The sequence below is a fragment of the Gopherus flavomarginatus genome, chromosome 11, assembly GCF_025201925.1.
Source record: "Gopherus flavomarginatus isolate rGopFla2 chromosome 11, rGopFla2.mat.asm, whole genome shotgun sequence".
In the NCBI taxonomy this organism is placed as follows: domain Eukaryota; kingdom Metazoa; phylum Chordata; order Testudines; family Testudinidae; genus Gopherus; species Gopherus flavomarginatus.
Window position 1 is genome coordinate 52,677,263 of NC_066627.1, and position 27,948 is coordinate 52,705,210.

Genomic DNA, 27,948 nt, shown 5'->3' on the forward strand with positions numbered 1-27,948 from the left:
GGAGCTGAGGTGGCTGGAATGGGAGAGGGAGATAAAATTAAAAAAGCTGGAGTTGAAGCAGCAGGAACTGGTGGAGAAAGAGAAACAGAGACGGCATGAAGAGAGACAGAGACGGCATGAGCTGGAGTTGGCCAAGCTGAGGAGTAGTGAGCCCCTGGCTGCGGTGAGGATTGCATGGAGATTTAATAAGTGCATCCTGGCCCGGCGTAAGGAAGGGGAGGACATAGATGACTTCCTGAATGCCTTTGAGATGGCCTGCGAGCTGCACAGGGTTGACCCTGCAAACAGGCTTCAGTTTCTCACCCCCTTACAGGACCCCAAATCCATAGGGATGTGTAGCCGAATGAAAGGGGTGGAGGCAGGGGACTATGAACTGTCCAAAAAGGCCCTGCTCCGGGAGTTTGGGCTGACTCCCGAGATGTACCAAAAAAGATTCCGGAGTGAGAGTAAAACCCCTGAGGTCACATATCTAGAACTGGTCCTCCGGATGTCAGGATACACCCACAAGTGGGCAGATGGGACCCAAACTAAGGAGGACCTGCTTAATCTGATTGTACTGGAGCAACTGTATGAGCGGTGCCCATCTGACCTGAGGCTGTGGTTGAGGGACAAAAAGCTAGAGAACCCAAGACGTGCAGGGCAGCTGGCTGACGTTTTTGTGAACAGCCGGTCAGGGGGTGGCAGGGAGGAGTCCCAGAGGAACAGGCCTGCCAAGAGAGAGTCATCCTGGGACCTTCCAATGGGGGAACATGGAAAACACCCTCCCAGGGGGACATTCAGCATCAGGACCAACCGACTGGCTCGAGGGGACCAACGGGATATGAGCTGCTATTACTGTGGCCAGAGGGCCCACGTACGGACCCAGTGCCCCAGGCTCAAGGACAGACTGAGCCGACCAAACCCACATCGGGTTAACTGGGTAGAGACCCAGCCGGGCAAGGGGCAGGCTTTCCAGGCAAGGGGGCTGGCAGCTTACCACCTGCTCAGGAGGAAGGAGTTTTCCAGACCAGCTTCTTTGGGGGGCTGGATGCTCTGGACACTAGGTTCTCCATTTACGGGGTGGGCGTGGGGCTGTCCCTGCAGAGCGAGTGCCTTGTTCCCATGGAAGTGGATGGGAGGAAGGTCAGTGGATACTGGGACACGGGTGCTGAGGTGACGCTGGCCCGGCCCGAGGTGGTGGCCTCAGATTGGTTAGTGCCCAACACCTACCTGACCCTGATGGGTGTTGGCAAGACCTGATTCAAGGTGCCCATGGTAGGGTACATCTGAAATGGGGGCCCAAGGAGGGCCCCAAGGACATGGGGGTGCACCACCATTTGCCCACTGAGGTGTTGATGGGGGGGACCTGAAGGACTGGCCAAGCAACCCCAGGGTGCCCTGGTCATGACCTGTAGCCAGATCTGGCAAGGACACTATGCCCTGACCTCGGGGAGGATACCTCTCCGGAGGTGAAGGACCCTACCCTGGTAGAGAGGGAGTGCCCAGGGACAAGGCTAAGAGGGGCTGCGGCTTCAGACCCAGCTGGCAGGAAGGGAGCAGGTCCTCATCTCTTCCCCAGTAGCTGAGTTCCAGGCCGAGTTGCAGAAAGATCCCTCCATGGGGAGAGGTTGCCAGGAAAGGTTCCTGTGGGAGAAGGGGTTCCTGTACCGAGAATGGGCTCCCCCAGGGAAAATGGAGTCTTGGGGGATCAGGAGGCAGCTGGTGGTTCTCCAGAAGTTTCGCCACAAGCTACTGTGCCTGGCCCATGACATTCCTCTCGCAGGGCACCAGGGAATCTGGCGCACCAGGCAGAGGCTGTTAGAGAAGTTTTACTGGCCTGGGGTCTTTACCTATGTCCGACAGTACTGCCAATCCAGCAACCCCTGCCAGAGGGTGGGGAAGGCCCGGGACAAGGGGAAATCAGCTCTGAGACCTTTGCCCATCATAGAGGAGCATTTTCAGAAGGTGACTGTGGACACAGTGGGGCCTGTCAGCAAGACAACCCGGTTGGGAAAGAAATACATTCTGGTGGTGGTAGATTTTGCTACCCGCTGCCCCGAGGCAGTGCTCTTATCTTCCATTGAAGCAGACACTGTGGTGGATGCGCTGCTGACCATTTTCAGCCGAGTGGGGTTCCCTAAGGAAGTCTTGACAGACCAAGGATCCAACTTCATGTCGGGCCTGCTCCAGTGCTTGTGGGAGAAATGTGGGGCCGGCACAACTGGGCCTCAGCGTATCACCCCCAGTCCAATGGGCTGGTGGAAAGGTTCAACGGGACACTAAAGATGATGCTAAAAACATTTATGAACCAGCACCCGCAGAACTGGGACAAGTACGTACCTCACATGCTGTTCGTGTACAGGGAGGTACCCCAGGAATCTACCAGGTTTTCGCCTTTTGAACTGTTATATAAAGAACGGGTAAGGGGGCCCCTGGACCTGATGAGAGACGAATGGGAGGGGAAGGCCACTCCTGATGGAGAGTCAGTGGTGATGTATGTCCTGACTTTCCAGGAAAGACCTGCCGAGCTCATGGGCCTGGCCAGGGAGAATCTGGCCCGAGCCCAGAGGAAGGAGAAGGTCTGGTATGACCGCACGGCTCGGGCCTGCGCCTTCGCCACTGGGGATCAGGTGATGGTTCTCATCCCCGTGAGGAAAAACAAACTACAGGCCACCTGGGAAGGGCCCTTCAAGGTTATCAAGCAACTGAATGAGGTAAACTATGTGGTGGAGCTGTCAAACCGGGCACATCACCGTCGGGTGTACCATGTGAACATGATGAAGCCATACTATGACAGGGGGAATGTGGTGTTGGCCGTGTGTGGACATTGGGAGGGGCAGGGAGATGACCCCTTAGTGGATCTATTCCGTGGGACAAAAGCTGGTTCCCCCCTGAAGGCGATTCCCCTCTCTGATCAGCTGACCCTGGCCCAGCACGCTGAGATCAGGGGGGTGCTGCATCTATACCGACAGCTGTTTTCCAACCAGCCTGGACGCACTAATTTGACTATCCACCGGGTGGAGACCGGGTCACATCCCCCTATAAGATGCTCCCCTTTCCGAGTCACCGGGAAAACTGCTCAGGACTTGGAAAGAGAGGTCAGGGACATGCTGGCTTTAGGGGTGATCCAGCCGTCTTCCAGCCCTTGGGCCTCGCCCGTGGTGCTGGTCCCCAGAAAGGAGAGGTTGATCCAGTTCTGTGTGAACTATTGGAAGCTCAATGCCATCACCGTATCTGACGCCTACCCCATGCCAAGGCCTGACAAGCTCCTAGACAAGCTGGGAGGAGCTTGGTACCTCACCACCATGGATCTTACAAAGGGCTACTGGCAAGTGCCGCTGGACGCAGATGCCAGGTTGAAATCGGCCTTTATCACCCTCTGGGGCTCTACGAGTTTCTGACCCTGCCCTTTGGCCTCAAGGGAGCACCGGCCACCTTCCAGCGCCTGGTGGATCAGCTACTGCGGGGGATGGAGGGTTTTGCTGTGGCGTATATTGACGACATCTGTGTCTTTAGCCAGACCTGGGAGGGTCACATGTCCCAGGTTAAACAAGTGCTGAACCGACTCCGGGAGGCTGGGTTAACAGTAAAGGCTGAGAAGTGCAAGGTGGGGATGGCTGAAGTATCTTACCTGGGCCATCGGGTGGGGAGCGGCTGCCTAAAGCCGGACCCAGCCAAGGTGGAGGTGATCAGAAACTGGCCTGCTCCCCAAACCAAAAAGCAGGTCCAGGCCTTTATTGGGATGGCGGGGTACTATCGAAGGTTCGTGCCCCACTTTAGTGCCATAGCCGCCCCCATCACTGAGCTGTGCAAGAAGGGGAAGCCAGACAAGGTGGTCTGGACCGAGCGGTGCCAGCAGGCTCTCCGGGCGCTGAAGGAGGCTCTGGTTAGTGGCCCAGTTCTGGCAAACCCAGATTTTGACAAGCCCTTTATGGTGTTCACTGACGCCTTAGACATGGGACTGGGGGTGGTGTTAATGCAGGAGGATGAAAAGGGGGAGAGACACCCCATCGTGTACCTGAGTGAGAAGCTGCTACCCCGGGAACAAAGCTACGCAGCCATCGAGAAGGAATGCCTGGCCATGGTGTGGGCCCTTAAGAAACTAGAGCCATATCTCTTTGGGCGACACTTCACCGTGTACACCGACCACTCTCCCCTGACCTGGCTGCACCAGATGAAAGGAGCCAACGCCAAGCTCCTGAGGTGGAGCCTGCTCCTGCAGGACTATGACATGGACGTGGTCCATGTGAAGGAAAGTGCCAACCTGACAGCGGACGCGTTGTCCCGGAGGGGGGGCCCTGAACTTCCCCAGGTCACTGGGCAGAGTGACCCTGCTCAGTTCAGTCTCGAAGCGGGGAGAGATGTGACAGAACAGGGAGTGGGGGGATTGACCTGGGGATGTCACAGGGGAGTTTTACTGGGACTGTCTGCATGGGGGATGGGAGAGTAGGGGGTGACGTCACTTGAGGGATGATATCTGAGCCTGTAACCTGAGCCAGGAGGCAGGTTGGGGCCAGGTGACACCTTTGTCTGAACTGGACAAAGGCTGGAGGAGGAGCCAGGGGAAGGCTGGGGGAGACGGAAGGGGGTTCAATTTGGAGCTGGCTGGGAGAATGGATAGAACCCCAAGGCTGGGATCTAAGCTCCCTTCCCCCACCCCCGCCCCTTGAGGGACCTGACTGAGGGGTCCTGGTTGTACCTACAAGCCCTGCTTGGAACTGTGTTCCTGTCATCTAAAAATCCTTCCATTTTACTGGCTGGCTGAGAGTCCCGGTGAATCGCAGGACGTGAGGGTGCAGGGCCCTGACTCCCCCACACTCCATGACAGAGGCCCCTGACCTGAACTCAGCCGTTGAGAGCAGTGCTGTGCTGGGCTGTCAGCGGATTCCCTGTGCCATAGGACTCGCTCTGCCTGTCCCCTGGGATGCTCTGTGCACAGCTGGTGTCGGGGTTCCCCTGAGCAGTCCATGTCTCCCTGCCCCTGAGAGGCCCCCAGGAGCTCCAGCTCTGTCACAAGCGGGCCGTGTAGTCAAGTGAGTTGATCTCATTGGATTCCAGCTGCCAGTGTCCCCAGGGTCTGTGTGGATCTCAGCCAATTCCCAGGGCCTGCGGGTGCTCAAGGTGGGGCTGTATGCAGGGGCTCGCTGGGGTGGCTGCTCTGTGGTTGGGACTGCTCAGTGCCACCCCCTTTGCTGCTCCCTAATTGTGCCAGTGCTCCTCAAAGCATACGACTCCACTAGCACCCGCACCAGGTGCTGCATTCCCACCCTGAGTTATTTCTGCTGCTCTGCAGCTCTCATTACTGTTCTGTCTGGCTCTTGGTTCCTTCAGAATGAGGTCGTCAGTGCTGCAGACAGCCAGGCCCTTTCCCAGAGAACCTGTGAGCATTACACTGCTCTAGCTGGCCCTGACACCCCCGACAGGTCCTCTTGCTACACTGCCCAGCCCTTTCCCATGCAGCCCCTGCAAGATCCTTCTCACAGAGGGCTGTGCGAGGAGCCTCCAGACCTGCTGCTCTCCCCTCACGACACTGCAGACGGAGCGGGTCGCCCTGGGCACTGGCAGCCCCTGCCCCATTGCTCTGCACTGCTTCCCATGTGGGCTGGCCCCCAAGGGCCACTCAGCAATTCCTGTTTAGTTCCAGGCCCATCAACTCTGCGTTGCCTTCAGGGGCAGCCAGCCTGGGCCCTTCCCAGAGGCAACCCTGGCTCCCAGGACTCATAGACTCATAGGTCAGAAGGGACCAATCTGATCATCTAGTCTGACCTCCTGCACAAGGCAGGCCACAGAACCCCACCCATCCAATTTTATACAACCCCTATCCCAGGACCGAGTTATTGAAATCCTCAAAAATGGTTTGAAGACCTCAAGCTGCAGAGACACCACCAGCAAGCGACCCGTGCCCCACGCTGCAGGGGAAGGCAAAAAACCTCCAGGGCACCTGCCAATCCGCCCTGGAGGAAAATTCCTTCCCGACCCCAAATATGGCGATCAGCTAAACCCTGAGCATGTGGGCAAGAGTCACCAGCCAGCACCCAAGAAGGAATTCTCCGCAGCAACTCAGTACCCATCGCATGCAACATCTCCCCGCAGACCATTGAGCAGACCTGTCTGGTGGTAATTCAAGATCAATTGCCCAAATTAACGATCCTATCATAACATCCCCTCCATATACTTATCAAGCTTTGTCTTAAAGCCAGGAAAGTCTTTTGCCCCTACTACTTCCCTCGGAAGGCTATTCCAGAACGTCACTCCCCTAATGGTCAGAAACCTTCGTCTAATTTCAAGTCTAAACTTCCTAATATCCAGTTTATACCCATTCGTCCTCGTGGCTACATTAGTACTAAACTTAAATAATTCCTCTCCCTCCCTAACGTTAACCCCCTTGATGTATTTATATAGGGCGAGCATATCCCCCCTCAGCCTTCTTTTGGCCAGGCTAAACAAGCCAAGCTCTTTGAGTCTCCTTTCATAAGGCAGTTTTTCCATTCCTTGGATCATCCTCGTAGCCCGTCTCTGAACCTGTTCCAGTTTGAATTCATCCTTCTTGAACATGGGACACCAGAACTGCACACAGTATTCCAGATGGGGTCTCACCAACGCCGTATACAACGGTACTAACACCTCCTTATCCTTGCAGGAAATACCCCGCCTGATGCATCCCAAAATCGCATTTGCTTTTTTAACAGCCGTATCACATTGGCGACTCATAGTCATCCTGCTATCAACCAGTACCCCAAGGTCCTTCTCTTCCTCCGTCGCTTCCAACTGATGCGCCCCCAACGTATATCCAAAATTCTTATTATTAATTCCTAAATGCATGACCTTGCACTTTTCACTATTGTATTTCATCCTATTTCTATTACTCCAGTTTACAAGATGGTTCAGATCTTCTTGAATAGTATCCCTGTCCTTCTCCGTGTTAGCAATACCCCCCAGCTTCGTGTCATCCGCGAACTTTATTAGCACATTCCCACACACGGGCAGAATAGGCTGTGACTGGGTCTGGCCTGGGGAAGCGCTGGGCCAGGGCCTGTTCCCATCACACGACTCACTTCAGCTGATGTCTGTGCTCTCTGGCAGCAGTCCCATGACCTCGAGGCTTGGGTGGGCACTGTGCCCGGATGGGGATGGGGAGCAGCCGGGTCCTGTCCAGAGCATTGTGCATGCACTGTCCCTCTGTGGGGCCTGGATACTTGGGCTGTGGGGGGAGCGTCCTGAGGGGGCTGCTCAGGCTGCAGGGTGGCTGGCTCTCCACTGAAACCGAGTGACCCTGGTGCATGTGGGGGGCGTGTCATAAACAGATAGCTAAGGGTTAATGTCTCTTTCACCTGAAGCCCCTGACCAGAGGACCAATCAGGAAACCGGATTTTTTCAACTTTGGGTGGAGGGAATTGAGTGTCTGAGTTTTTTTGTCTTTGTTTTCTGGCTGCCTGCTTTCTCTGAGCTTTGGAGAAGTAGTTCTACTTTCTAGTCTTCTGTTTCTAAGTGTAAGGACAAAGAGATCAGATAGTAAGTTCTATGGTTTCTTTTCTTTGGTATTTGCATGAATATAAGTGCTGGAGTGCTTTGATTTGTATTCTTTTTGAATAAGGCTGTTTATTCAATATTCTTTTAAGCAATTGACCCTGTGTTGTATCATCTTAATACAGAGAGAACATTTGTACTTATTTTTCTTTCTTTTTATATAAAGCTTTCTTTTAAGACCTGTTGGAGTTTTTCTTTACTTCAGGGAAATTGAGTCTGTACTCACCAGGGAATTGGTGGGAGGAAGAAATCAAGGGGAGATTTGTGTGTTGGATCGCTAGCCTGATTTTGCATTCCCTCTGGGGGAATAGGAAAGTACTTTTTGTTTCCAGGATTGGGAACGGAGAGGGGGAGTCCCTCTGTGTAGTTTCACAGAGCTTGTGTCTGTGTATCTCTCCAGGAGCACCTGGAGGGGGGAAGGGAAAAAGGATTATTTCCCTTGGTTGTGAGACTCAAGGGATTTGGGTCTTGGGGTCCCCAGGGAAGGTTTTTCAGAGGGACCAGAGTGCCCCAAAACACTCTAATTTTTTGGGTGGTGGCAGCAGGTACCAGGTCCAAGCTGGTAACTAAGCTTGGAGGTTTTCATGCTAACCCCCATATTTTGGATGCTAAGGTCCAAATCTGGGACTCAGGTTATTACAAGGGACACAGCGGGGCCCGGGCCAAGGCTGCGCGTCGTTAGCCCACTCTGCTGGCAGACCAGCCCTGCTCCGTATGACCTCCCCCTGCCCCAGGTGCCAGGCAGGGCTGCCCCGTGCCCTCTTACTCACTGACCTGTGCACTGCAGCCAGGATTTTCCCTCTTTTCTCAGCACTCACAAAGCAAACAGGCAGAGGTGCCTTAAGTACATTAGAGACTGTACACCAAGGGGCTGGAAATTCCCTTGCACAGCGGTGATAATCCCAGTGCTAGTGCCAGGGTGTGGATCCTCTTGCATGGGGGCTGGGAATCCCAGTGCTAGCACTGGGGCATGGATCCTCTTGCATGGGGGCTGGGAATCCCAGTGCTAGCACCGTGGCGTGGATCCCCATACACGGGGGCTAGGGGTGTGACTCCCTCTGCTGGGGCTCAGGGCACAGAGCCTGCTGCTCTGAGGCTAGTATCCAGCAGGTCTCCCTCCCTGGCTGCTGCCCAGTGACTTTAAGCAGTGGTGTTGTGGGGCTCAGGCTCCCGCAGGAGCAGGAGGGCTGCAGCCTGGGGGTGCAGGCTATAAATCCCAGTAGTGTCTAGGCAGGGGACTCTGGTGGAGAAGGCCAGGCCACACAGGGACGCTGGCTGCTTTCCCTAGCTCTGTTCCCTGCAGTTGAGGCATGGCTGGGTGTCAGGAGTGGTCACTCTCCCCCCAGTCCCAGAAGTGCCCGTGCACCCCTCCCTGGGCACTGATGGCCCGGGGCAGCGGGCTCTGAGCCAGCTCTGGATGGTGCATTCGGAAGAGGATTTGGCCTGTCACTCATGTGCCCCCGAGAACCCCAGCACTGTCCTGGGCATCAGGGCTGTGGGTCCCCGATGGCTCCTGGCAGGTGGGGCCATGCTGGGGGTGGGGCCCTGCTCCCATGGGGTGCCTAGGGTGACTGGAGCTTGGTGCAGCCGATGCTGAGCGGGAGCAGTACCAGTAGGGTGGGTGAACCGGCGAGCCGGCCTGGTGGGGGCTGCTGGCTGGGGGGAGGGGGTGACTGACCCAAGCCCTAATCTCTCTGTGTTTCTGCAGGTGATGGGAACCCCAAGGAAAGCAGCCCCTTCATCAACAGCACAGACCTGGAGAAGGGCAAGGAGTATGACGGAAAGAACATGGCCCTCTTCGAGGTAGGGCAGCGAGCAGGAGGGGCCGTGGGGGGGCAGCGAGCAGGAGAGGCCGTGGGGGGGGCAGTGTGGAGGGGGGGCATGACGGCTCAGGACAGGTACTTCGCCCTAACCTGTCGCTGCCCCTAACAGGAAGAGATGGACACCAGCCCCATGGTCTCATCCCTGCTGAGCGGCCTGGTGAATTACACCAACCTGCCGCAGGGCAGCCGGGAGCACGAGGAGGCAGAGAACAATGATGGAGCCAAAAAGAAACCTGTGCAGGTGAGGGGTTCAGCTCCGGGCTCCAGCACTGGCTAGCAGGGAGGGCCTGGGGGGTTCTCTGGGGCTGCCAGCATTGGAGGGGGGTGCTGGGTGGGGTTGTCTGGGGCTGCCGGCCTGGGGCAGTGCCAGGGTGGGGTTCTCTGGGGCTGCCGGCGTGGGGCAGTGCCAGGGTGGGGTTCTCTGGGGCTGCCAGCGTGGGGCAGTGCCAGGGTGGGGTTCTCTGGGGCTGCCGGCCTGGGGCAGTGCCAGGGAGGGGTTATCTGGGGATGCCGACATGGGACAGTGCCAGGGTGGGGTTCTCTGGGGCTGCTCTCACAGGCCGTTAGGCCATGGGTTCTCTCCCAAGGGGCTTGCCCCTGCATGTCAGTGCCAAGCCATGGCACGCTCACGTGGACATGGCCAAGGGAGTGGGCGAGCAAGAGGGATTGGCCCTCTCCCTGCAGGACTCACAGGCTTTGCACTGAATCCCTGGGTGAGGAGTGAGGCTTCCTGCCAAGGGGTCAGGGGCCCAGCAGCTCCCGCTCTGCTGGATCTGGAGGCTTCTGGTTTCCATTTGCATTTTCTGGGCTGAGCGAGGTTCTCTGCGGCTGTGGGAATTCAGGAATTAATTCCCATACTCTCACTTCCAGCTCCCTGGGGCTCTCAGGGCAGGTTCCATCTCTAGCAGGGGGGCCTTCCTCCATGGAGTGGGACCGTTCCCCATCTCCCAGTCCTTGCTGCAGTAGCAGGTGGGTGGAACATGGCTCACACTGCTGCTGCCAAGTTCAGCAGGGCGCTGCCATGGGCCCAGGTGCACCTGACCTTTTGTGAGGCTCCCGATGTCTGATCGTTTCCTCCAGAGAGCCCCAAGCACCAGGCTTTCCGAAGTGCTCACGAGCTGCCTCGGGCTGTCATGGGCACAGCCACCCCAGGCAGTTCCCATGGTCCCTGCCTCCCCGCCACTGGCTTGCACCACCGGGTGGGCTGTGATTCAGCCAGGTACATTGCAATCCATGTGTGATGGTGCTGCCCGTGGGAGCCAGCTCAGGTCACTCAATTAGGGTGAACTGCAAACAAAAAGGGGCAGACAAACCCCATATGCTGGTGGATCTTCCAATACTTAGTTTACCAAGCCAGCCCAAAACAGCTTCTATAGTACCTCACTGGTTACTTAGGAGTTCAAACAATGCAGTTCCCTTAAAGTGCCCAGCCTCAGGCCTCCATGCAGACACACATGTCAGATACGATGATTCCTGAAAATCTTATCTCATCCTATAAAAGAAAAGGTTCTTCCAATCCCAAAGGATCAGCCACACAGCCAGGTCCAATTATAACTTAGATCTTACCCAAAATATACGCTTATAGCCAATTCTTATTAACTAAACTAAAATTTATTAAAAAAAGATGAGAAAGTGCTGGTTAAAAGATTAATATACATAGAGACTTGAATTTAATTCTCGAGGTTCAGACACATAGCAGAGGTGAGCTTGTAGTTGCCAAAAGTCCTTTTAGAAATAGTTCATGGATTATAATCCAATGTCCATATTCAGAGTGACTCCAGTCAGTGACTGGGGATCTCAATCCTTGTGGCTTAAGGTTCTCCCCTCTTGAAACCCAAAGCAGATCTGAGATGAAGAAGGATCCTGTCCCAGGGTTCTTATACATTTCCAGCAGCCTTTTGGCCTGAGAAAACAATAGGCTTAACTCCCCTTCTCCCAAACATCCTGGCAATTAGCCCAGGGTAATTTATCCATTAAACAGTTCAGATACAGGTTACTACAACCTTCACAGAGACACATAGACAATAATACTATTTCACTCAAGTATCATCATAAATGTTAATATTCTTTTTTGATCTTTGAATCAAAGCTATAGCAATAGACAAGACTTGTCTGCTTATATCACAAGACCTGAGCAAAGACCTCCCCTTCTACTTCTCCCAATGCTCGCTGCATTTCAAAGCTCTGTTCATTTACAGATCTTCCTAACCAGTCTCTGAAGTTCGGCTATGGGTCAGGTCAGTCTGTGAGTTAATTAACTCTTTCTGGCCCTGTCACCTATCAGTGAGATACTATATCACACTCATAACCTCACACCATGGAGCTCTCCGAGTAGCCAGGCCCTAAGCGGGCAGCCCCGAGCCACCAGCACTGTGGGCTGCAAAGTATCAGAGCCAGGAGCATGTTCCATGTGTACTGCGCCAGCCTGTCCCTGTGATTTCCTGCCGGCTCCCTGTGTGAGCCGCCGCACGGTGAGGGGCAGCCTGGGCTGCAGCTGGCACTGTTCCAACAGGGAAATGAACAGCTCTGATCCCCTGAGACTGAACCCCCGATGGCATCTCAGGAGCCCTGTGCAGAGGAGCAGGGAAGGAACAAAAGGCCCCGCAGTTGTGCAGAGAGAGGGGTGGCAGAGGCCTGTCTCCAGCAGGGTGGCTGTAGCTGATCCTCTGCAGCAACCGTGTTTGCATCCTCCTCGCCTTCTTTCATTCTCTCTCCCTGTCCTATTCCATACACGCCCCATGGCGAGAGGCAGGCGCTGCCCTGGCTGCTGCAGAGGACATGGTTTGCTGCCCTGGAGCTCCCCTTGCCAGCTCTGTCTGAGCCCTCCCCTCTGAACCATTCTCCACAGCTGCCATGGGAGCCATGGAGCAAATGAGCCCCCCCCGTTTCTTTTGGTTCGTGACCCCCCACAGTTGTCTCTGCACCGGGACTCCAGGGACTTGACTCTCCCAGGCAAATCTTTCCAAGAGGCCCTATGGCCTGTGGGTTAGCTGATGCTGCCTCCCTCGTGTCTAATGGCGCCGCGCTTTTCTCCGTAGGCTCCACGGATGGGCACGTTCATGGGTGTTTACCTGCCCTGCCTGCAAAACATCTTTGGGGTGATCCTCTTCCTGCGCCTCACCTGGGTGGTGGGAATTGCTGGCATCATGGAGTCGTTCTGCATGGTCGTCCTGTGCTGCTCCTGCGTGAGTGATGCCGTTATCCCTGCCAGGCTGTGCAGCCCTCCCCCCAGGGCTGTAAGCTCTGCTGTGCTCTGGCAGGAGTGTCCTGTCCAGGTGGGGTTAGCCCAGCACTGAATGGACAGGCCTAGCTCATTTGTCTCTCCCTCCCTGTTTGGGAGCAGCAGGGAGGAATAATTCACCTCCCCTGTTTGCGTGAACGTGGCTCAGCCTGGGAGTCAGGAAGCAGCCCCACTCCAATGCTGGCCGGAGGGGGGCTGCAGCTATAGAGAGAGTGTCCTGGAGCACGGGAGCCAGCCAGCCCGGTTACTAGGGCACAAGATGGGAGCACTGAATGCCGACACAGCTGATCAGCCCAAGCCCATCACCTCGCTGGGAAACCAGCCTTTACAAGCCAGAAGCTGGAGACAGGCAGGAGTGTGCTGCTTGGGGGCCCCCCTGAGGGGAGCGGCTACTTCTTGGGGACTGCATTTCCTGGAATCAGAAACAGATATTCCAGTACCCGCTTCTCGTGGGCCGGCTCCGGCCCTGTGCAGAGCAATTAGACTGCTCTGCTGTGGGCCGTTCAGGCCGTGTTACAGCTGGGTGAAGATGGGGCACTGCCTCCAAGATGGTGCCCCCCCCCCCATGCAGTAGGGTCGCCAAAGACCAGGAAAGCCTCATGTTAAAACCCTCTTTCCTGGTGCGGGCCATGCTGCAGGGCGACCTGCCCTTCCATCAGCCCTCTGCTACCAATAGCCACGGCAGCCATTCCGGAGCAAGAAAAGCCTGGTCACATGCTGAGGGCACGTCTACACTTCGAAAACGGAGCCGATGGGAGAGAGGTGTCCCGGCGGCATTGTTAATCCATGTCCCTGAGAGGCGGTAGCTACGTCGGTGGACCCAGCACTGTCTACACCAGGCTGGGCTGGCTCCAGTGTTTTTGCCACCTCAAGCAGTGAAAAAAAAAAAAAAAAAGCTGCGATCGATGGCAGCTCCACCGCCGCCGCTTCGTTCTTCGGCGGCACTTCGGTGGCAGGTTCTTCCCGAAGGACCCATCGCCGAATTGCCGCCGAAGAGCCCGACGTGCCACCCCTTCCCCGGGGCTGCCCCAGGCACCTGCTTCCTACGCTGGTGCCTGGAGCTGGCCCTGACACCGGGGCCTAAGTCTGCATAACTGTGTCACTCAGGGCTGGGGATTTTTCACACCCCGAGCAATGGAGTGACCCCAACATAGGTCTGACGCGCAGACCAGACCTTAGTGAGGAGAGCAGTCCTGGGCAGCCCTCCAACGCGCTGCAATCTGCGAGCCTCTCTTCCAAAGGGTCCCAGCTCCTTCCTGGTGGGTCACTTCTGAAGCTTTAGCTCACCCAGAGCACATTGGGCAGGGGCTGGCACGCTGGGACCCACAGCCCAGGGGTGGAGCGCCTGGGGAATAACCCCGGGGCTGAACTCAACTTCCGGGTCCGAAAAGCTTTGCTCGTCCCCTGCCCCACGACAAATTGTCAGACTGGTGTCACTCATACAGGCAAACACACCTTCCCGATTCCTGACCCCCCTCACTAGTGACACTCCCCCAGGTCAGTAATTCCTGCTCCCCTCCTGGGTGTTACTTTATTCCTGGAGGCACAGGAGGCAGCCTGGCTCCGAGGTGCCTCTAACATTGTGATTTTCCTCTCTGCAGACAATGCTGACGGCCATTTCCATGAGTGCCATCGCTACGAACGGTGTCGTGCCAGGTAGGGCAAGGGCTGGGCCTGGCTGCTCCTCTCCCCACTGCACAGCATTGCCCTGACTGCATCATCAGGTGCTGCCTGCCTTTAGCAGCCTGGTCCCCCAGCCTCCTCCTCAGCCCCCAGCCCCACTCCACAGCTACGACCCTGCACGGCTGGGCAGGGCCACATCAGGCAGAGCAGTCCTAGACCCCAAATCTCTGGTGCCCATGTGCTGAATTCTGGGCTTGTCTAACCCATGACAGAGGGTTCCCAGCCCGTGGCTCGCCCACCTATGGGCTAGTTACCTCCAGCCAGTGGCTCACCCACCTATGGGCTAGTTACCTCCAGCCAGTGGCTCGCCCACCTGTGGGGCTAGTTACCCCTAGTCAGTGGCTCGTTCACCTATAGGGTTAGTTACCTCCAGCCAGTGGCTCGCCCACCTATGGGCTAGTTACCCCCAGCCAGTGGCTCGCCCATCTATGGGGCTAGTTAGCCCCAGCCAGTGGCTCGCCCACCTATGGGCTAGTTACCTCCAGCCAGTGGCTCGCCCACCTATGGGCTAGTTACTCCCAGCCAGTGGCTCGCCCACCTATGGGGCTAGTTACCCCCAGCCAGTGGCTCGCCCACCTATGGGCTAGTTACCTCCAGCCAGTGGCTCGCCCACCTATGGGCTAGTTACCCCCAGCCAGTGGCTCGCCCACCTATGAGCTAGTTACCCCCAGACAGTGGCTCGCCCACCTATGGGGCTAGTTACCCCTAGTCAGTGGCTCGTTCACCTATAGGGCTAGTTACCTCCAGCCAGTGGCTCGCCCACCTATGGGCTAGTTACCCCCAGCCAGTGGCTCGCCCACCTATGGGCTAGTTACCCCCAGCCAGTGGCTCGTTCACCTATAGGGCTAGTTACCTCCAGCCAGTGGCTCGCCCACCTATGGGCTAGTTACCTCCAGCCAGTGGCTCGCCCACCTATGGGCTAGTTACCCCCAGCCCGTGGCTCACCCATCTATGGGCTAGTTACCCCCAGCCAGTGGCTCATTCACCTATGGGGCTAGTTAACCCCAGCCAGTGGCTCATACACCTATAGGCTAGTCAATCCCAGCCAGTGGCTCGCCCACCTATGGGCTAGTTACCCCCAGCCAGTGGCTCGCCCACCTATGGGCTAGTTACCCCCAGCCAGTGGCTCATACACCTATGGGGCTAGTTAACCCCAGCCAGTGGCTCATACACCTATAGGCTAGTCAATCCCAGCCAGTGGCTCGCCCACCTATGGGCTAGTTACCCCCAGCCAGTGGCTCATTCACCTATGGGGCTAGTTAACCCCAGCCAGTGGCTCATACACCTATAAGCTAGTCAATCCCAGCCAGTGGCTCGCCCACGTATGGGGCTAGTTTTCCCCAGCCAGTGGCTCGCCCACCTATGGGGCTAGTTACCCCTAGCTAGTGGCTTGTTCACCTATGGGCATTTTAATCTACCACTAGCTCTGCGCCAAAGTGCGCTGTCATTTATCTCAAGTGGCAGTTTTAGCTCCCAAGAGACCAGGTTCTGTGTCTGCAGAGAGCCAAGACGTGGTACTGCTGCACGGGGCTGTGGTGTCTCTAACTACGGAGCCAGGAAGCCAGAGAGCAGCAGTCTAGTGCCAGCTCCACCCGGTGACACACTGTGAGTTGTGTCTCCCCCGGTGGGCTGCTTTGTCCCCCCTAGAGCCGGGCTGCACATCCGACGGGTGGGATGAGAGGGGTGTGGGCGGGATCTATGGCCTGTATGGGAGAGCCAGGGCATCGCTCTGGGAATGATTTTATGCTGCAGCACATTGTATTGAGGGGTGAATTTGGATGTTGCTTATTGTTTGCGGTGTTTTTAGTGCTGCGCTTGGGTTCATGGGAGCTGTCCCTTTAAGAAGAGGGTGGGGAACATTCCAGGGTTTGTTAGCAGACTAGGGCAGTGGGGGAGCAAAGCAGGGAGACCCCGGCTAGGTGAGCCCCCCAAAGGGCACTTGATCTTCCCAAACCCAAACTTTCCCTGTGTTCCATCAGTGCTCCAGGGAGTGGCTGGCTCAGGGAGTCACTGTCAAGCCTCAGAGCCTTCCCCAGGCAGGGCAGCAGAATGAACCCAGCCCAGCTCAGCGGGGGTCAGCAGCTGCTCCCCTCATGTGGCCGGTCAGTGGCCCTGTGTGCACTTAGTGTGCTGGGTCTCAGTACCAGGCCCCACACCACATGCCCACCTGCCCGCTCTGCACTAATGGGCAGACTCAGCAGGGAGGCACAGAACCAGCTGAACCATGCAGTCTGGGCTGCCCCACATCATGGTGAGCCCCAGGCAGGGCATGGCTGCTGTGGGGGAAGCCAGCCCTCCGCTGCCTTGGAGATAAACTAGGGTGTCGCTGCAGGGCTGCATGTACCCCCAGTTCTCCTGAAGCTGGAGTTTATGAAATGTCCCCAGGGGAGCTGCACAGCCTTGGGCAGCCAAATTCACACTAGCTTGGCATGGATGTAAATGAACCACCATGGGCAGGGAAGAGAGGATCCGACCACTGGGGATGGGCACTTTGCTGCCAGGAACATAGCGACACATCAGAGGGCCCAGAGAACAGCAAGAAAACAGGAGGTGGCTGAGTGAGGAGAAAAGACTAATGAACTGAATCTGCCATATGGTAACTGCTTGCAAAGACTGGTGGGGAGATTGTGGAGACCCCAGGGAGGGTGGCTGGGGGTTGGGGCATAGGGATGGGGGTCAGGTTGTCACAGAGTCCCTGGGCGATACTCTGGAACTGCTCCACACCAAGCCAGTCAGGACTTTGGGGAGCCTCCTGTCCCTTGGAGCAGACTTGTTCAGGGCAAGAAGCTCACATGTCTTCACCTCCTGGGTCTCTCCTTGGAGCATTCAGCATCCTCTGCCCCTCCGTGCGCTTCCCACAGCGAGTCCACCCCAGCAGGTCCTGGGGAAACCACCGGGTCCTCCACCCCCACTTTGCAGTCAGACGTGACTCTCAGCCAGCCAGTAAAACAGAGGTTTATTCGATGACAGGAACAGGGTCTAAAACAGAGCTTGTAGATACAGAGAACCAGACCCCTCGTCCGGGTCCATTCTGGGGGGCAGTGAGCCAGACCCCCATGTCTGCACTTCACTTCTCGACCCCAGCCAGCTCCAGACTAACAACCCCCTCCAGCCCCTCCTCTCTGCTCAGCCCCTTTCCCAGGCCAGGAGGTCACCTGATCCCTTTGTCTCCAACACCTTCAGCTGGCACCTTTGCAGGCCATCAGTTGCTAGGAGACAGAGTGCCAGGGATTTCGGTGCACTGGCCCTTTGCTCTGCAGCAATCACACACCCTTATCCCAACACCTAGATACTTAAGAACTGCATAGGGGACACTGAGGCACCAACACAGTATTCAGAGCAAACATCAAGAACATTCCCAGTTCATCACACAGGTCATGGGGCCATAGGGGAGCAGTGGGCGGAGACCCCGGGGGGGTGGCTGGGGGTTGGGGCATGGGCCTGGGGGTCAGGTCATGGGGCCATAGGGGACCGGTGGGCTGAGACCCCAGGGACAGTGGCTGTGGGTTGGGGCATGGGGCTGTAGGGGAGCAGTGGGCTGAGACCCCAGGGAGAGTGGCTGGGGGTTGGGGCATGGGGCTGTAGGGGAGCAGTGGGCTGAGACCCCAAGGAGGGTGGCTGGGGGTCAGGGCATGGGGCCGAAGGGGAGCAGTGGGCTGAGACTGGCACACGGTGTTCCCAGGGTGCTCTCTGCTTCCCAGCCACAGGGCGTGCTGAGTGGGGCAGGGGAATTGGCTCGGGATGATGCTGGGAGCAGGTCTGTGCCCCTCCCCCCGTGAGAGGGCTGGGGTTGTCTCACAGAGTCCCCAGGCGATGCTCTGGAACTGCTCCCCACAAAGCCAGTCAGGACTCTGGGGAGACTCCTCTGCCTTGGAGCAGACTTGTTCAGGGCAAGAAGCTCACATGGCTTCACCTCCTGGGTCTCTCCTTGGAGCATTCAGCATCCTCTGCCCCTCCGTGCACTTCCCACAGCGAGTCCGCCCAGGCGGGGTCCTGGGGAAGCCACAGGGTCCTGCACCCCCACTTTGCAGTCAGACGTGACTCTCAGCCAGTAACACAGAGGTTTATTAGATGATAGGAACACAGTCCAAGACAGGTCTTGCCAGTACAGACAACAAGACCCCCCCTTAGTTAGGTCCATCGGGAGCCCCAGGGAGGCCACCGCCCTGTTGGGAGGCCACCGACCCGTTGGGAGGGCACCTGATCTGTCTGTCTCCAACACCTTTAGCATCCTCTTGCAGGGGGGAAGGGCCTGGCCATTAGTTGCCAGGGGACAGAGGGTCGGCCAGAAACTGAGGACCCCCACAGTATTCAGAGGAGACATTAAAACCTGTCCCACTTCATCACAGGTTGGGGCTGGGGTACCCTGTGTCCCAGGACTGCACCTGATGCCTGGGGCTGCTAGAGCAGCTGGGTCCTGTGCCCATGGGGCCGGGCTGGGTGGCCCAGCTCTGGCTGAGCTCTGACAGCTCTGTGTCCAGCAGTGTCGTTACGGGATTTCTCACCTGCTGCAGCAGGCCCGTCAGCCAGGCTCCCCAGGGACCCAGAGCCTGCCTCAGCTGGCTGAGCACGTCCATGCCTGCGGCTGTGGGATTGCAGGCGATCTGCTGCCTGCCCGCTCAGCACAGGTGGGGCAGAGCCCAGCCTGGCAGCTGCCCCCACTGCACTCATCATGAGCCAAGGTGCAAGGGTCTGGCAGGGGGGCACCGTTTCCCTCCCCTTGCTGGGATGGGAGCCAGCCCCAACACCCCCCCAGCTCAGGGACCTCTCCTCACCCTGTCCCTCGCCCTCTCCTGCCTGGCAAGAGCTGGACCCACCGTGGTCCCCCGGCGTGAGGAAGGAGAGCTGGAGCTGGGACTCGGCACTGCTCAGGTCCAAGGAGCCTGGTGCCCTCGCGCGGCCCAGCACAAAGGGAGCTGTTCCTGGCACAGGAGGCACGTGACAGGCTCCTGCAGTGGGGCCCAACCCCCTTTGTTCTTCTCTTTGCCAGCGGGTGGTTCCTACTACATGATCTCGCGCTCTCTGGGGCCCGAGTTCGGAGGGGCTGTGGGGTTGTGCTTCTACCTGGGCACCACCTTCGCGGGAGCCATGTACATCCTGGGCACCATCGAGATCCTTCTGGTGAGTGTGGCTGGGCCCCTCTGAGCGGGCGCTGTGGGAGGCTGTTCCTGCCGGTCCCGTGGGTCTGTAACCCAGCAACCTTCTGGCCCAGCACTCCAGCCAGGTGCTCCGGGCACAGCTGCTCTCAGCAATGGGGGCAGGATGCGATTCTGTCCCCCCCAGCACCCGGCTTGGATGGGGACCCCACTGGGCAGAGCCCTGGAGGAGCAGAGGAGAGGCTGGTGGGGACAGGCAGATGAGGTGAGAGGTCCCTAAATCCCCAGAGCCAATGAGTGTGGGGGCATGGGCAGCACGGCTTGTCTCACAGACCCCCACACACGGGGGATGGGGTGGGGGGCAGAACCACAAAACACAACACAATTTTTTAAAATCTCATGATTTTGGGTCTTGTGAGGTTTGTGGTGCTGAGCCTGGCACACCAGGGCTCTGATCCTGACAGTCCTGGGGCTTGGCTGTAATCACCCTGATCAATGGGGAGAATTGGGCCAGTAGAGCCGGGGGGTGGGGGCTGCTCTGGGCCAGGCGCTGATGCTGGCTGTGACTCTCTCCCAGGCCTATATCTTCCCCGCCATGGCCATTTTCAAGGGAGAGGATGCCAGCGAGGAGGCCGCGGCCATGCTCAACAATATGCGTGTCTACGGCACCTGCGTGCTCACCTGCATGGCCACGGTGGTGTTCGTCGGGGTCAAGTATGTCAACAAGTTTGCCTTGGTTTTCCTGGGCTGTGTCATCCTCTCGATCCTGGCCATCTACGCCGGGGTCATCAAGTCTGCCATCGACCCGCCCAGCTTCCCGTGAGTAGCAGCACAGCACCCTTCTGCCTCCCCCGGGCTGCTGCAGGGCAGGAGATGGCTCTGGTCCATTCTCTGCTTGTGTCCTCTCCCGCCAGGATCTGTCTGCTGGGGAACAGGACGCTGTCGCGCCACGGCTTCGACATCTGTGCCAAGCTGGTGCTGGAAGGGAACGAGACAGTGGGCTCCAAGCTGTGGGAGCTGTTCTGCACCTCCAAATTCCTCAATGCCACCTGTGACGAGTACTTCCTGAGGAACAACGTGACCGAAATCCAGGGCATCCCGGGCGCTGCCAGTGGGCTCATCAAAGGTATCAGCAGCCGTGCGGGGGAGGGAGGGTGGGCAGACCCAGGCTCACACCAGGGCAGACCTGGGCTTAGCGCTGGTTCAGGCCCCACTCTGGCTCCCAACTGACCTATTGCTTGGTTGCCCCAGAGCCTGGCTCAGTCTCCGGGAAGGAAAAGCCCAGAACTGGAGCAGCCGAGGGCTGTGGTCAGGCCTGAGGGGCACCAGCAAAGCTGTGTATGGGTCAGGAGAGGGGCTGGAGATCATGAGACGTTTGTGCATGTTAGAAACCAGCCCTGCCAGCAGCTGAAAGGTGAGGAAAGCTCAGCTCCCACTCTCCAATTGCCTTGGAGCAGTGGGGCTGGGAGGGTGGCACTGTGCGGCAGCAGGACCTGCCCCCCAAAGCAGAGCATGCTGACATGCAGGGCTGCTCAAGGCTGTGTCTCTTCCTGCCCATTCTCAGTGCAGATGTCACTGGTGAGGAAGAACCTTGTCTGGGCTGTACCTGGGCTGTCAAGGGAAGGTGCATCCCCCATAGCCATGGGGTGAACCAAGATTCAGTGCCTCTGGGGCTCACCCTTCAAGCCAGCCACAGTGCACCAGCTTCCCGCAGCCTTTCCAGGGCTGGAGCTGAATGAATTGGCGCTTTGTTTCCTCTTGGACCTGGGGAAGGCCTGATATCGATCTGAGGTTCAGAGCGAAGTAATTGCCCCCTTGGTGTTACTTATCTGCTGCTTTAATATGTAGATTAGCGAGCAGCCGCTGTTCTGAACCCAGGGCTCTGGAATGGGGCCAGAGACAGAGGAAGGTCTGGTGAAGTTTGTGGCAGGAGCCGTTTACGATCTGCTTTTCCTGGTCACCGTGGTGGGTGTTGGCACTAGAGGAGGTTGTGGTGTTGCGGCCTGGTTCCAGATGCTCGCTGCTTTCCCTTTCTCCTGGCTTTCAGGAGTTACATTGAGACTTACCCCATGTGGACACCGGAGTCCGAGGAAAATCCCTGCAGTCATGTCAGAATTGTGAAGGGCTGGAGGATTTTGTTCCCGCTGTCAGCCTGCACAGCAGCCATCCTCCTGCACCCGGCAGCATGGCTGGAGCAAAGTAGCTGGACAATAAGAACGACAGGAGTCTTTGAACAATCACTTCTGAGCCTGCTCAGTGTGGATCTGCTACTTGTAGCAAAGCCTCTGGCAGATCTGTCCCTTGCAGCAGCTTGGCAATCTCCGCGGTGCCCAGTGAGGTTATCATAACCTTAGTCCCAGGGGGCAGGGTGCTGGGCTGGTGCTGTTGGCTGCGTTGAAAACATGGCGCTTGTGTTTTGCCTGGGACTGGAGTCTGGTTTTGGTGGAAGGCAGCTGCAGCTTGGTTCTCAGGGGAGTGCTGCATTTTCCTTACAGCCCTGTGCTGAATGAGCCAGCCTTCCCCTGTAGCCCCCCCAGCTTCCAGTGCCCTCAACCCCAGAGTGCCCTTCAGGCTTCTCCCTGCCCCTGGGAGATGGAAGGGGCCCAGTGTGGGGCTCCCTTTGCAGGTCACCTGTAAAGCGCTTGGGCTTGTGACTCTCTCTCCCCAAGTTTGGGTATAGTCCTGACAGTCAGCGGGAGAGTCGCCCCTCTTGCTGCAGACCTTTCTGGGCTCAGCTCTGGGGGGTTCCTTGGGCTGGTCTCTGGGAGACCAGCCCAGCTGGATGTCAGTCCAGAAGCAGCGCTCAGGCTCGGGAGCTGGTCACAAGCCCTGGTACTGCTCATGCAGCTGTCACTCTCCCGTGCATGGCATCTGTCACGGACTCACAGATTGTGCCCCCTCGTGGCCCTGTGCGGTCCATGGGGGGTGCCTCTTTCAGTGTGACAGCCCTCGGGGGTCAACTCTCTCTCTGGGTCAGGTCCCTCCACCTCCTGGAGCCGCACCTCTCTGAGCCTTAGCACGTCTTTCTCTCGCCATGGGCCTCCTCAGGGAGTTCATGCGCTCTGGACCCCCCGAGCTTCCTCACCCCTGAAGGGGTTGATGCAACCCTGCTGTCTAGACCGGAGTGACTCTCAGCCAGCGTAAAACAAGAGGGTTTATTGAGAGTTAAACCCAGCACAGGAAACTCTCAGGGCCTCAGGCCTGGCCTCCCTCAGCCCAGCACATCCCAGTCTCCCCTGCAGCCAGGTGGGCTCTGCCTGCTCCCCCTCTCCAACCCCAAGCCCCCCTGCTTCCCAGCTGGGCCTCCCATATCCCTGGCCCCAAGCCCCCTCTGTCCATTGTCTTCTCTCCAGGGAAACAGAGTCGTAAACAGGAAGGCCTGGGTCTCCTCTCCTCTCAGCTCTCCTCTGGCCGGAACCGGCTGGTCAGGTCACCAGGGTCCTCTCTTCACAGCCCATTGTCCTCCCACTGGCCAGAACCGGCTGTGACTCCTGAGCTGGGTGTCCGGGTCACCAGGTCACCAGTCGCTGGGGTCTCCATCCTCTAGGCCCTCGGCTGGGGTCCCGAGTCCCTCTCCGGTCCTCTGCACCAACAAACTCCCTCTCCCCTCACCTCGTAAAACCAGTAACACCCAGGTACACCGAGTCCCACCCCCTGTGCATGCAAACCACTGGAAGACACAGAAACCCCAAGAATCCCCCCCCCACTTTGTCACAGCTTCTAACCTCGCTCTTCCCTGGGCCTTGTTGCACGTTTGCAGGGCCAGCTCCAGGCTTTTTGCTGCCCCAAGCGGTGAGGGGGGGAAAAGAAAAAAAAGCCGCGATTGGCGGTACTTTGGCAGCAGCTTCACCGCGCCACTTTCTGCTTCAGTGGCAATTCAGCGGCAGGTCCTTCCCTCTGAGAGGGACCGAGGGACCCGCCGCCGAATTGCCGCTGAAGAGCCCGACGTGCCGCCCCTTCACCTTGGCTGCCTCAAGCACCTGCTTGCTGGGCTGGTGCCTGGGGCCGGCCCTGCAGGTTTGACGCAGATCCCAGCTCGCCTGACTCCCTGTCGGTGGTTTATTTCAGCTCAGTCACTGCGCTGCTGTTTATGCCAGAGGGCGGGCCAGGCTGCACGTTTCACGGCACTGCTTGGCTGTGTATCCTGGGAAGTATCATTGGAAGCGACTCTGCGCTGGGCAGGCGTGGGTGACTGTTGGGTGGGAGCGGCATGCGTGGGTGGGCAGAGTGGAGCCAGGGTAGCTTGGGCCCCAGGCTCTGTCCTAGGAGCTGCAGGCTCTCCGCAGGAATTCAGGCATGGGAGACCAGGCTTGACTAACCTGCTTGGTGCTCTCAGGTGATTGCTGTCATGGCAGATAAGGGGCATTCAATGGACGTCATTTACTAGATGTTCAGGAAACACTTGAGGAGTGTCTGCAGCTCAGATTATTGGGGCAGGGACAGGCCCTGCCTAGTGGGCAGGACAGAAGGGTCACGAGTGGGCAGCACGCCCAGATTCCTGCACGGTGGGGTGTTTCGGGGAGTGGGCAGTGGATGGCAAAGGCTGGCCAGTCCGGGGGAGTCTGGCTCTGCGACAGGCTGGAGCTGGACAGTCAGTGCTGGGGCTGCTGGCTGCAGGAGGGAGGAGGTGTGGTGGGGCTGCCAGGGCTGAGGACTCGGCAGGGCAGGCAGCAGAGTGGGTCCCGGGTCCTGAGACAAGGTTCAGGAAGCTGGGCTGGCTCGCCTTGAGTGCAGCCCTGGCTGAGGCTGACGCAGTGGGAGGTGTCGGAGGATGATGGCTCGGTGGGGCTGGCAGTCTCCTCCCAGCAATGCAGGGTGGCAAACTGGAACAAGGAGCAGAGACAGTGGGTGAGCGAGGGCAAGCGACCAGAAGGAGGGGCTGAGAGAACCCCCAGTTGGGGCTAGGGCTGGATCAGCCTCTCCTGGAATCTGGATTTGGGATCCCTCCCTGGCCCCTCCATAGGGAATCCGGCAGGGGGATGCCTAGCCAGCCCCTGCAGCATCTTCCAAAGGGCTAGCGCATGGGCTGTGCAGGGCCTTCTCCCCTGGCCGAGGTGGCTCAGGGGCACCATGGTGCTGACCCACTGCATGCTCGGTCCTACTAGAGTGGCAGCACGTGGCCCTGACCTGGGTGTGGAGCGTCTCCCTGTGTTCCAGGGCTCAGCCCCAGCCTCTTGGCTTTGGGATCCACTGCCAGTGGCTGCTCTCCTGTTTGGGGGGACCCCGATGCCTCCATCGGGGCCTGGTTCCGGCCCCCCCATCAGCTGTGTGTGTGGTGATGGGCTGGAACTGCTGATCTCGGCTGGTGGCCCTGTCCTGGGTCCCTTGTCAGAGCGATGAGACCCCAGCAGAAGCCAGGGATGGGGTGGCAAAGCCTCCTTGTGTCAGGCTCCGGGTACCCTGAATTGCCAGGGCTATGCTGAACAGGCCTGCTAAGAGAGGAGTCCCAAGGGGGAGGTGTCCCCAGGGTGCCATCGGGGGTGCTCCCTCAGGCAGGAGGTGCTGGGTGCAGGGAGAATGGGTCAGTAACGCGTGGCGGATGGTCGAATTTGAACTCCTCCCAGGGGTCTAGATTACCTGCCAGGGACGGGAGCTGGGTGCCACTGCAGACAGCAGTGGAGACCTGTGCTCAATGCGCAGCTGCAGGCAGAAGAGCTGCACCAGGGCTGAGGTGGAGAATAACACGGGGAATCTTCCAGCACCTTTGCATCAATCGATGGTGCAGATCCTGTGGGCAGCGCTGGGCCCTCATCACACGCAGCTGGGGGGTCAGGGAAGGGTGATGAGAACTAGACTGGAAAAACTGAGCCACAGCACAGGCACTGGGGAACAGCCAGTGAAACCAACAGGTAGGAAATTCAGAACTGATAAAGGAAATTCTTATTCACGCATTGTGTAATTAGCCTGTGGAACTCACTGCCACAGGAGGTCCCAGCGATCCCAAAGGGACTGGATGTGTATATGGAGATCATGAATGTCCAAAGTGATCACAGTTAATGCTGACAAAGCGGTTCACAGGTTAACTCATCTTTGACTATGAGGGTGTGTCCACACAGCAGTGGGGAGCGACTCTCCCAGCTGGGTAGACAGACTTGTGCTAGCAGGGCTTGCAGTAGTGTGCTAACAGTAGCCACGTGGCAACTCTGGCTAAGCAGCTGGGCCCAAGCCCACCTGCTCCCTGGGTCCTAGCTCGGCCGTAACGTCTGCACTATTTATAAAAACAATGCAAAGTCCTTGTTGACCTTAGAGAGTAACGCATTTATTTGGGCATAAGCTTTCATGGGCTAGAACCCACTTCATCAGATGCATGAAGTGAAAAATACAGGAGCAGGTATAAATACATGAAAGGATGGGGGTTGCTTTACCAAGCGTGAGGTCAGTCTAACAAGATAAATCAATTAACAGCAGGATACGAAAGGAGGAAAAATAACTTTTGAAGTGGTATGAGAGTGGTCCACTACAGACAGTTGATAAGAAGGTGTGAGTAACAGTAGGGAGAAATTAGTACTGGGGAAATTAAGTTTAGGTTTTGTAATGACCCAACCACTCCCAGTCTTTATTCAGGCCTAATCTGATGGTGTCCAGTTTGCAAATTAATTCCAGTTCTGCAGTTTCTCATTTAAGTCTATTTTTGAAGTTTTTTTGTTGAAGAATTGCCACTTTTAGGTCTGTTATCGAGTGACCAGAGAGTTTGAAGTGTTCTCCTACTGCTTTTTGAATGTTATGATTCCTGATGTCAGATTTGTGTCCATTTCTTTTGCGTAGAGACTGTCCGGTTTGGCCAATGTACATGGCAGAGGGGCATTGCTGGCACATGATGGCATATATCACATTGGTAGATGTGCAGGTAAACGAGCCCCGGATGGTATGGCTGATGTGGTTAGGTCCTAGGATGGTGTCCCTTGAATAGCTGTGTGGACAGAGTTGACACTGCTCTAAGGTGCCACAAGTACTCTTTTTTTAGAGTTGGCACTGGGGTTTGTAGCAGGGTTTGGTTCCTGGGATGGTGTTTTTGTTGTGCGGTGTGTGGTTGTTGGTGAGTATTTGCTTCAGGTTGGGGGGCTGTCTGTAAGTGAGAACTGGCCTGTCTCCCAAGGTCTGTGAGAGTGGGGGATCGTCCTTCAGGATAGCTTGTAGATCTGTGATGATGAGCTGGAGAGGTTTTAGTTGGGGGCTGTAGGTGACGGCTAGTGGCGTCCTGTTACTTTCTTTGTTGGGCCTGTGCTGTAGTAGGTGTTTGTCTCTGTCTGAGGGATTGGAGCAAATGCAGTTGTATCTTAGAGCTTGGCTATAGACAATGGATCGTGTGGTGTCTCCTGGATGGAAGCTGGAGGCATGTAGGTAATTATAGAGGCCAGTAGGTTTCTGGTATAGGGTGGTGTTTATGTGACCATCGCTTATTAGCACAGTAGTGTCCAGGAAGTGGACCTCTTGTGTGGACTGGTGCAGGCTGAGGTTGATCTGGTCCCGAGCTGGGAGTTCGCTACCAGCCGCATTGTAGGCACATCCTCAGGGGTCAGGCTGAGACCATCATGGGGGACCTACTGCAGGGTTCCCAGACGCCCCTCTGACATGTCTGATGGCTGTCAGGGCTGAGTCTGTGTGACACTGCCTGCGTTCCTGAGCGCAGGGATGAGGGAGTCTCTTGGGTTGTGTGATGGGTGTGTGGGGATGCCTCACTGAGTCTGCACCAGGAGCTGGCATGGCAGAGCGCCCTTGGAGCAGGGGCCTCTCCTGTGTGAACACCCAGCCCTCCCCGGCTCTCCTTACAGAGAATCTCTGGAGCACGTACCTGACCAAGGGTGTGATTGTGGAGAAGCAGGGGATGCCCTCGGTGGCCCTCGCAGACGCCGTTGTTGACATGGACCAGCCCTACGTCTTCAGCGACATGACCTCATACTTCACCCTGCTGGTGGGCATCTACTTCCCGTCCGTCACAGGTAGGAGCTGCAGCCGCTGGGTGCCGGGTCCATGCGCCCGAATGCACATGTGGGTGTGCACGCCTCTGGATGCGTGCATCTGTGAGTGCTGGGTCAGCACATGTGTGGGTGTGCCATGTGCACGCCTCTGTGTGTGTGCATCTGTGAGTGCTGGGCCAGCACACGTGTGAGTGTGCACGCCTCTGTGTGCGTGCATCTGTGAGTGCTGGCCCAGCACACGTGTGGTTGCGTGGGTGTGCCATGTGCACCTCTGTGTGCATGCATCGGTGAGTGCTGGGCCAACATACAGGTGGGGGCATGGGTATGCACGCCTCTGGGTGTGTGCATCTGTGAGTTCTGGGCCAGCACACGTGTGGGTTTGTGGGTGTGCCATGTGCACCTCTGTGTGCATGCATCTGTCTGTGCCAGCTGGTGTGTGGGTGTGCCGTGCCACACCTCTGTGTGCATGCGTCTGTCTGTGCCGGCACATATGTGGAGTGTGCATGTGCTCCCATGTATATGTGCGCACCCGCTGGCTGCACATGCATGTGTGCATGCAAGGGGCTCTGTCATGTCTGGCTGGCTGCACAGCTCTCTGATTTCTGCTGTCAGCAGCTGCACCTTGTGGCTGTCCCTCTGATTTCTGCTTCCCGTGGGGAGCGTGACTGCATGGGGGGTGC

General features: G+C 57.4%; 1 protein-coding gene across 2 annotated transcripts in view; it reads left to right on the forward strand.

Annotated features, from left to right (window-relative positions):
• Positions 1 to 27,948, forward strand: part of SLC12A5 (solute carrier family 12 member 5) — a 144,981-nt gene that overhangs the window by 69,902 nt on the left and 47,131 nt on the right. For both annotated transcript variants that reach the window (XM_050917697.1, XM_050917698.1), the window contains exons 2-9: positions 9,215 to 9,309; positions 9,439 to 9,570; positions 12,368 to 12,514; positions 14,172 to 14,226; positions 19,244 to 19,374; positions 19,927 to 20,168; positions 20,264 to 20,475; positions 27,122 to 27,289. In XM_050917697.1, coding sequence (XP_050773654.1) covers positions 9,215 to 9,309; positions 9,439 to 9,570; positions 12,368 to 12,514; positions 14,172 to 14,226; positions 19,244 to 19,374; positions 19,927 to 20,168; positions 20,264 to 20,475; positions 27,122 to 27,289 — 1,182 coding nt within the window. The remainder of the gene's footprint in view (positions 1 to 9,214; positions 9,310 to 9,438; positions 9,571 to 12,367; positions 12,515 to 14,171; positions 14,227 to 19,243; positions 19,375 to 19,926; positions 20,169 to 20,263; positions 20,476 to 27,121; positions 27,290 to 27,948) is intronic.